The sequence below is a fragment of the Morus notabilis genome, unplaced genomic scaffold, assembly GCF_000414095.1.
Source record: "Morus notabilis unplaced genomic scaffold, ASM41409v2 Scaffold594, whole genome shotgun sequence".
Taxonomy (NCBI): domain Eukaryota; kingdom Viridiplantae; phylum Streptophyta; class Magnoliopsida; order Rosales; family Moraceae; genus Morus; species Morus notabilis.
Genome location: NW_010359491.1, coordinates 752,152 through 761,211, shown reverse-complemented (window position 1 = coordinate 761,211; position 9,060 = coordinate 752,152). Strand labels below are relative to the sequence as shown.

Below are 9,060 nucleotides of genomic sequence, written 5' to 3'. Positions count from 1 at the left end.
AAAAATGTTTGTTTTTTTTTTTTCTTAAAAAAAAAAAAAAAAAAAAAAAAAAAAAAAAAAAAAAAAGGGTGCAATTTTCAGAAAATAAAAACAAATGCTCACAGATTCTTCCTTTCAAAATTAATGGCATTACTAACCTTGAAAGGCTGCATTTCTGTTCTGTTCCTACCAACCTTTGATTCCTATTATATATGTGTGTGTTTGTGTCGTGGCAATTTTCAGAAAATAAAAACAAATGCTCACAGATTCTTCCTTTCAAAATTAATGGCATTACTAACCTTGAAAGGCTGCATTTCTGTTCTGTTCCTACCAACCTTTGATTCCTATTATATATGTGTGTGTTTGTGTCGTAGAATGTTGCTGGCAAAAGTGCCAAACTGCCGTCCTCTCTATAATACTTGAAACTTTGAATATGCGAAAACCAAACAGGAAGGCTTACTTTGCTAGCCTAGAAAGGACTTTTAGGGAGGGAGAAATTGATCATATATCACTTAATGACAGTTCCATGAAGAAAAAAGAGGAAAAAAGGGGACACAAATTGCAAAAACAATGATGATCTCACATGTCTAAAAAAAAAAAAAAAAGAATACAGAAGTATGATTTCATCTGTCGAAAGTAAGGGGAAAAATGTACAAGAACAAAAATGATGAGGTCAAGGAACATAATCATTTTCAATTGTAGGTTGGGTTCTAACCATTGAAACTGAAGGCATTTTACTTGCACCAACCCAAAACGTATCAAAAGCCACACCTTGTTCAGATCGCTTCTCCATTGCCCTCAATCTCTTCCTCTTCACTATTTTGAAAATCGCCGTCGTAGCCAAAATCAACAAAACCACCCCAACAAACCCACCGCCGAATCCAATCAACCACCATTTCCAATAATTTTTCTTCTTCTTCAGTGTCATAGGATCATGTGGTGAAGAAGGCACAACAATAGAAAAATGACCTTGACCCCTTGCAATGCACCCATTATTTGAAGTCATGTTGTTGATCTCAAACCTCCCATCATCAGAAAACTTGACACATTTCGGAGTGTCGTTCTTCCAACGTAACGCTATGTAATCATCGAACCATATTGAGATTGGTTTTCCCTTGACACTTAAATTGAGCTTCTCTGTGCCTAACACACTTGGAGAATCATAAACCGTGAAACCAACAACCGGAGCAACCAATGAGTAATTAGGCACTTTGTAGTACAAAGATGACCAATTACCTAAATTCTCATACACTATGGCTAGCCTCTTAACATAAGGATTTGGTACAACTTTTGGTGGGATATAAAACGAGCTAAAATTTGCCCCTCTATTCCTAAGACTCCCACTTCTGAGTCTCACAAATGTTACATCCATTCCTGTGAAGTTAGAAGGGAGAGGAATATTGTATAGAGTGCCCGTTTGGGTTTTGACTATACTTTTATTTATGTAGTCATGAAAAAAGTTGCTCAAGGACTTGGAATCATAATAATAACCATATAAATTAGAGGGTTCAACAAAATATGATGGTGACAAGGAAATTACAATGATGACCCAGATAACATACCGGCTTTTGAAGAGCCCCATTAATGACACAACCCCATAAGCCTTGTTGAGCCCTTCTTGTTGAATATTCCTTGGATTGCCGAAATCACATGTTTCTGAGCCAAACCCATCAAAGCTTATATATATATATATATATATGTTTAATATAAATGGCTTTTTACGGGAAGAAGATTGACCAAATCACCTTCAGCACTTGTGAATACGCGTCAAATGGTGTCCCAAAAATGGAGTCAAATTCTTCAAATATTAACAAGTTTGTTCGTCGGGATCTTCTTGGGGTTTGTTATTAGGAAATAGTGGGAAATCAGATTTGTTTGGAGAGGGTGAGGGGAGAATATGAAGAAATCATGTCAAGTGGATTATTGTGGAGAGAATTAACAAGTCTTGTGTTATATGTGTGTGTAATATATATTTGGAATAAAGGGTGATCATGTTAGACTGGCACCAAAGAAAGAAATGGTCCTTATGAGTTGTTTTATGGTTATTTTCTTTCTCATTTTATTCCTCTTAAGATTCGTTGTCAGTTGGATTAGTTGGTTAAGGAGAGAGAGAGAGAGAGAGAGAGAGAGAGAGTTGTTAATAAGTCATGACAGAGGGTGACAACGAGGACTTAGAAAGAATAGTCCCAAGAGAGAAGACGAAAGCTATGCACCTTCATGTATTAATGGCTATTTTAAGCAAAGTGATTTCATTAGCTAAAAAAAAGCCCCTTTCATTCAAAGGACAAAAGAATAAGGGAGAAAGAGGAAAATAAGTCAAGACTTGAGATGAATTAAAATTAATAGGCCAATAGTTTACATAAGTTAATAAATAGGCCAAATTACTGTTTTTGTCCCTAACTTGTCTGGTTATGAACCATAATTTGACAAGTTATTGTCCATAATTCACGATTTTTGTTCATAACTTATCTGGCTATGAACCATAACTTGACAAGTTTGTCCATAATTTATCTGGTTATGAACCATAACTTGACAAATTATGGCATATTAATTTCTATAACTAAAAATTGACCTATATACTTTCTTAAGCTTTTCATATTAGCCTATTTTTTACTATTTCTCAAAGAATAAGAAGAAGAAAGAATAGTGATAGGCCCATAGTCATTTAGAGGGTACACGTTTATAAATTTATGTGTCAAGAAAAACATAGCCCATAGTTTTACAATTAATGGTTGTCTTTATATCTTTCCCTTCGTTTTCTTCTGAGAACTCATCTTCAATTTATTGGTCATTTAAGTTACTTGTACGAATTAATAATGTTGGAGGAGTAAGTTGGCTATTATAATGTCTTTGGTTAGAGTGGTCTAGTTTCTTTGAGGGTTTCCTAAAGTTTAAACAATTATTATATTGGCACGAGGAATTTGTTCACTCATATTAGTAAAGTAGCAACAAAAAGGTTTTAAGTAAGGGAAATTGTAATAGTTGGTTAGTACGTCAATTATAAAGCTAGCATTTTATTTTATTTTATTTTTGTTTTCTTGGTAATATATTATAAGCCTGCGTTTTGTTAATTAATAATGTGGCATTAACCGGTCAACTTTGGTGATGCCATACTTTAACGAATTGAATCAACGAGAATTCACATTTTTTACAGTTATGCCTTGCGAATAACGGAGCCAGAAATTTTTTAAGGAGTGCCCGGGTTAAACTAAAATTTTGAAGGAAAATAACTGTCTAGTTACTTTTTCTCTTTTATTTCTTTTGTCAAAGGATTCAAACTTCTAATAGCGTTTAATTCACTTTTTAAAGTCTACAAAATTATAAATTTATATAAGTTTTATGTTTGAATTATTCGTGTGCTTAAGAGTCAAAATTTATGTTATAACTAAGCATTTAAAAAGTTTTATAAATATGAGTACACATTAAATTAAAATTTAGGTTTCGTAAATAAAAATTGGGAGATGATGTAATTATAAAATTTCAGAGGGGGCAACTTGAAGGGAAAAGTGCAATAGTATAAAAGAGTAACTTGGGGCCCAGGGGGGCAGCTGCCCTTACCCCGGGCCTTAAGTAGCTCCGCCCTTTCCTTGACTCAATACTGGGCCTAAACTACAAAGGAGGCAGCCTAATGGTATTCGGCTTACACTTGGTAACCTATTAATGGTATGAGAAATTTTGAGAAATGTTAAAAAAATAAAAAGACTCATCTTTGAATATATGTAACCAATATTAGGGTTTCACATTTGTGCCTCACACTTGACCTAATCAAAGATCGTGGCATAGATCCGAACAATGAAAAAAAAATCGCATAAATCGAAAGACATGTAAATTGTCATATGTCACCTAATTTTCTCAAATGGTACTACGCTTGCTTCCAAACCATTACGCTTACTTCCAAGTGGTTTAAGTTATCGGCGTAATGTCCATCATTTTTTATGAGAGGCTAAAATGATATGCTTTTATCTCCCGATGCCAATTGTAATGATTTCATGTGAACATTTTTTAGTATGTGAGAAGTCCTTTTGATCTATTTACAGACGTAATTAAAGTTTTTTCACTTCTCTCCACACTAATTTCAAAAAAGAAAAAAGAAAGTGGGAAATCCAGTGAAATACACTTCTAGTGAGTGAGCATAAAGATTTAGGTTGTGTCTGGAGTTGTTTTTGTTTTTATTTTTCACGTTTTTTGAAAAAAAAAATAAAAACGGGAAAAAAATGACGTTTGACACAATTAAAGACAAAAAAACAGAAATGAAAATGATTTTTTGATTTAGTGTAAAATGGGAAAAAAATGAAAAACGACTTTTAGACATTTTTTCTTTTTTCTTTTTGTTTTCTCCTCTTGAGCAGAGAGTGAGAGAGAGACATTATGAATTTTTTTATATTGAAAATAATCTCTTGATAAAACTACCAAACGCATTTTTAAAAATGATTTCTGTTTGAGATTGAAAACGTTTTTATTTTCATTTTCATATAAAAAATAAAATCATTTTAGAACGAATTCTAAACGCATCCTTAAGCTCTTTCTTAGACTACAAAATTTTCACACTCTTTTCCTTTAACATATTGATCTAAGAAGGACAAAATTCTAAGAGAAGAAAACAAAACTAAAGAGGTAAGTTAAGCAGAGCACATTCTTCATTTTCTTTAAAAAAAAAAAATGAGTAAGAGTCCTAAACTATTAGCCTTGATTACTCTTACACACCAAAATAAATTGAGATTTAGGTCTCGTTCACTTCGCGAATTTGAATTTTTAATTCGAGTTGAGATGTGACATTTTCTAAGAGCTTTTCACTGTAGTAGAAAAAAGTTAGATATAATATTTTATGAGAACTTTTTACTGTAAAAATTTAAAACTGAAAATTCAAATCGGTGAAATGAACGAGGCGTTAGTATTAAAACGTTTCAAACATCATAGAAATTAAAATGGAATTTTAGGTAAAGTTCGTGACAATGAGATTAATTAAAATTTTCCGGACTACTACAATAAATGAAGGCAACCACCCGTTGGAGAGAGAGAGAGAGAGAGAGAGGGGAGGGAGAGAGAGAGAAAGGGCAAAGACCCTCAGACCGCAAACGTGGATTGCAGATAGGAAAATACCCAATCACAATGCAACCTTTAGCCACGTGTCGATCTCTGAGACGAGGCAGTGAAGATGGATAATAAACAAACCAATACCAAACGCAGAAAATTGGGGGAGAACAAAATATCTTTTTGTTTTTCTTTTTTCCTTGTGGATAATAAACAAACCAATACCAAACGCAGAAAATTGGGGGAGAACAAAAGATCTTTTTGTTTTTCTTTTTTCCTTGTGAAAGGAAAGCAAAGCAAAGCAATCAGCAAACCAAAGTCAGACCCATTCATTAGCAGATAACAATCATCTTGTGGTGGGTCGCGGTGTTCCTAAAAGAACAAGAAAATGGCAGCAACGGCGGCGGAAGCGGGGGGGGGCCCCCCCGGTTTTTCGCCTCTCCGGCCAACCGCCCTCTCGCTGCTCCGCCTTGCCTCCTCTCCCGCCTCGCCTTTCCTCTTCCGCTCTTCGTCTTAAGCCAGTTTCAGGTGATTTTCCGTTTGGCATTTCGTTGTACACTTGTGTTCAAAAAGGAGTTGAAAGTGTTTTTTTTTTTTTCGTTGGATATGGGAATGTTGGGGAAAAGGAAGCTGTTTAGGGCTTTGATTTATATTTGGAAACTGAAATTCTTTGTGTGTGTGTGTGTGTTTCAATAATTGTTTCAATTATTTGGTATGCTGAATTTCTAGCGTTTCGGAAACTAAAAAGTGTATTAGATGCTGTGAAGTAATTTAATTGTACTGTTAAGAGTTTTGTTTAGTTTATAATTTCTATATAGGAAAGAAAAGTGTTTTTTTTTTTTGGGGGACTTTTTAAGTGCCTTGTATTTCCATTTGGTCATTTGGGTGAATGTTATTGCGAATAATTTTGTGGAATTTGCAAACACATGCATTTTAATTCAAGCGCGTGCACACAAGAAAATATTCGGGGAGATTTTTGGTGGGTGTTTCGTTGAATTTGTTTCGGAAGCCCCACATGGTTGATGATCTTTGTTGTTTGTTAAAACGTGTGAAAGTAAGAAGTGTAACATGGTACTTATTCTATGCAACAAAAGTGTGACATTGGATTTTATAATAGATAAGTTTCTTATTGCTATATCTTTATTAGTGATTGTCACGTAAAATAAATGTCATGTTACATGTTTTACATCTATGTGTTACATGTAAGATCGGTTTTTAAACTTCTTATGCGTGACTCATGACTAAATAATGGCTATTCAATCTTCGTACATCATATTCTTTTGTCAAATTGTTTTAATCAAATGGGGTCGAATTGATATCATTCATTTTTCCTTTTTTGATTTACGTTGTGCTCTACTGCTCAAAAACATAAGATTCTATGCTTAAGCAGCATGTTTTTTTCTTTTATTTAGAGTCCCGAAGGCCAATGCAGTTTCAAATTAGAGCTTCGTCCGATGAGACATCGAGTGTTGATGCTGGTGAGCTCTTCACAGACTTGAAGGAGAAGGTTAGTACTTAGTGGTAGAGTCAATCTTGTATTTTCACTATAAGGAATATGCTTATTACTTTCGAATTTCCTCGACTGATACAAATTGTTGAATAAGTTAGTATTTCGTTTGAAACAATTCCCTTGATGTTTCTTCTTATCAGTGGGATGCCGTTGAAAACAAGTCCACGGTACTTGTGTACGGAGGTGGGGCAATAGTTGCTGTCTGGTTATCTGCAATCATCGTTGGTGCCATCAACTCAGTGCCTTTGGTGAGTCCATTTTTTAAGTGGCATTTGGAGATATGCCACTCTTCCATATGGATTGCGGGTTCAAAATGTGGTTGTTTGAACTATAAAACTCTGAATAGGGTGGTTTTGAACATGGTTTCAAACCGCATGAATTCATTGGGTGGTCAGGGACATGCAATTAAACACCGGTTTGAAATTGGCTCATGGTTCAAACCACTTGAATGTGTTTCAAACCGCATGAATTCATTGGGTGGTCAGGGACATGCAATTAAACAACGGTTTAAAATTGGCTCATGGTTCAAACCACTTGAATGCAGTCTTTTTTTTTTTTCACTTTGCATATTAATTAGGCTACTTTCTTTTCTTATCACCAGCTTCCCAAGATCCTGGAGTTGGTAGGGCTAGGATACACAGGATGGTTTGTCTACCGTTACCTTCTCTTCAAGGTAAATTCGAGACATCAAAATTGCAAAAACGCAATCTCTAGTCTTCTCTCTTTAAGTGCGTATATTCATCTCTCGGATCTTTTTCAAACCAGTGATTCTTGATTTTAACTTTTGAAATTTAAATATTTTCTGAGAGAAAATACTATTTCAAAACCATAGGTTTGAATGCATGAAACAAACAACCCTTCTTCTTTCTAAGCAACGGTAAATTCCTGTGAAAATTTTCTTCTTCATTCTAAACAACGATAAATTCCTGTGAAAATTTTCTATTAACATTCAATATGAACTACTTCTCAACCGTCCTGACTTCCAAACGGTTTTCATGTCATTGACATATAAACTGGACGCTGATTAATGCTGATGTCATTGTCATTTTCCTCAGTCAAGCAGAAAAGAACTAGCTACAGATATTGAAGCCTTGAAGAAGAAGATTGCTGGAACTGAGTAGATGCATTTGTGTGCTGTCAAAGATTCAAAGCATATCAATATCGCAATCCTTTTATTTTGGACGTGTATTTCCGCATAAGAGGCATTTGTATTCTGTGATGTAGACTAGTTTTTGTATCCCCTTTGTATTCCTCCTTTCAATAAGATTCGACAATTTTTAAGTTGATTATGGTTGCAAGTTTTTTTTCCCACTCAAACAATTGCTTGCTACTAGTGAAAAGCTTAACTTGAAAGAATTAGAAAAAAAGTAGTTATAATAATGAACAAACAGAACAAAACGGAGGACAGAGCCATTCCATGGGATCATAATGCAACTTTAGTGCAAGCCCACATGGTAATAAGTGCGTCAAAGAAACTTTTTCAATTGATCGAAGTTTCAGGTTAAAATAACAACCATAAAACCAGACCACCAATAATGGTTAGGTTGAATGTCGAACAACTTAAACCTAGAACAGCTAATGTGAATCAATGAAACACCATCTTTAAACACCAATAATAAAACCTTAGCTTTTTTTTTCTTATCCTTGCTACTCTCTGATAAAAACTTAACTGCAAAAAAACTCAATGTCCATAATACATCCTCTGATAAAATTAAAAACCATTATATTCCAGAATTCTCCTACTGTGCGAGTGCACATGGAAATAACTGGGTCAATAATTTCTTTATGGTTCATATCCTTATTCTTAACATGGGGATTGAGCAAACATCAATCATCAAACAAATATAAGAATCCGACCTAAAACGAAAATAAAATTCTCTTACGATTAATCAAATTCATCTCAGATCAGGAATGAAAACTCGGGCGCAATATCACAACCACAAAGACTGAAAGAAATGTAAAAACTCATTATAAACGAAGGCAAATTAATGCATAAAAACTCATTATCCATAATACATCCTCTGCAAAAATTTAAAAACCATCCTATTCCAGAAATCCAAGCCCTAAGCACCAAAATTGAAAAAACAAAAAAGCACGAAAACCTAATAAACAAAAGACGCAAATTAAACATTCCAAATCCTCTCATATCCTATCAATATCCTCGTCCTCAAATTCGATTAAATCTTCGCCAGCGCCATCCTCGTCCTCGTCGAGGAGGAGACCCTCGTTGAGCCTGGTGTTGTCCGGCAGCTCGCCGTACGCCTTGAGGAGCCTGGCCTCGTCGGGCATGTACTTGAGAATGACGTCAGCCTTGTCGTCCTGGTAGTCCCTGAGTCCGACGAGGATGATGTCGCCGGCGGCGATCCAGACCTTCTTGTGCATCTTGCCACGGATGTGGCAGAGGCGCTTGGTCCCGTCGATGCACATGGCCTCGCAGCGGCCGTTGCCGAGCATCCGCTGGACCTGGGCGTACTCCTGGCCGTCCTCCTTGAAGACGAGCTCGCGCTTCTCGTCGTCGGCCTCGTTCTTCCCCCTCTTCC

At 35.5% G+C, this 9,060-nt stretch overlaps 3 protein-coding genes across 5 annotated transcripts in view; 1 reads left to right on the top strand and 2 right to left on the bottom strand.

The window, feature by feature from the left end:
* Window positions 1–652: 652 nt before the first annotated feature.
* LOC21405311 lies at window positions 653–1,351 on the bottom strand. The gene has a single exon (XM_010094600.1). It carries the CDS (start codon window positions 1,349–1,351, stop codon window positions 653–655), a length of 699 nt encoding a protein of 232 aa, XP_010092902.1.
* A 338-nt stretch (window positions 1,352–1,689) lies between these two features.
* LOC21405310 (protein CURVATURE THYLAKOID 1A, chloroplastic) lies at window positions 1,690–7,806 on the top strand. The gene is made up of 6 exons (XM_024163252.1): window positions 1,690–1,818; window positions 5,298–5,538; window positions 6,423–6,517; window positions 6,661–6,768; window positions 7,122–7,193; window positions 7,576–7,806. The coding sequence occupies exons 1-6, from the start codon at window positions 1,690–1,692 to the stop codon at window positions 7,639–7,641; spliced, it is 711 nt and encodes a 236-aa protein (XP_024019020.1). The 3' UTR covers window positions 7,642–7,806.
* Window positions 7,807–8,467: 661 nt separating this feature from the next.
* Window positions 8,468–9,060, bottom strand: part of LOC112090915 (eukaryotic translation initiation factor 1A-like) — a 789-nt gene continuing 196 nt past the window's right edge. For 2 of the 3 annotated variants that reach the window (XM_024163303.1, XM_024163305.1), the window contains one exon: window positions 8,468–9,060. This exon ends at the window's right edge or, in 1 of these variants, runs on beyond it. In XM_024163303.1, coding sequence (XP_024019071.1) covers window positions 8,663–9,060 — 398 coding nt within the window. In that variant the 3' untranslated portion in view covers window positions 8,468–8,662. The other variant, XM_024163304.1, reaches the window with a different exon arrangement.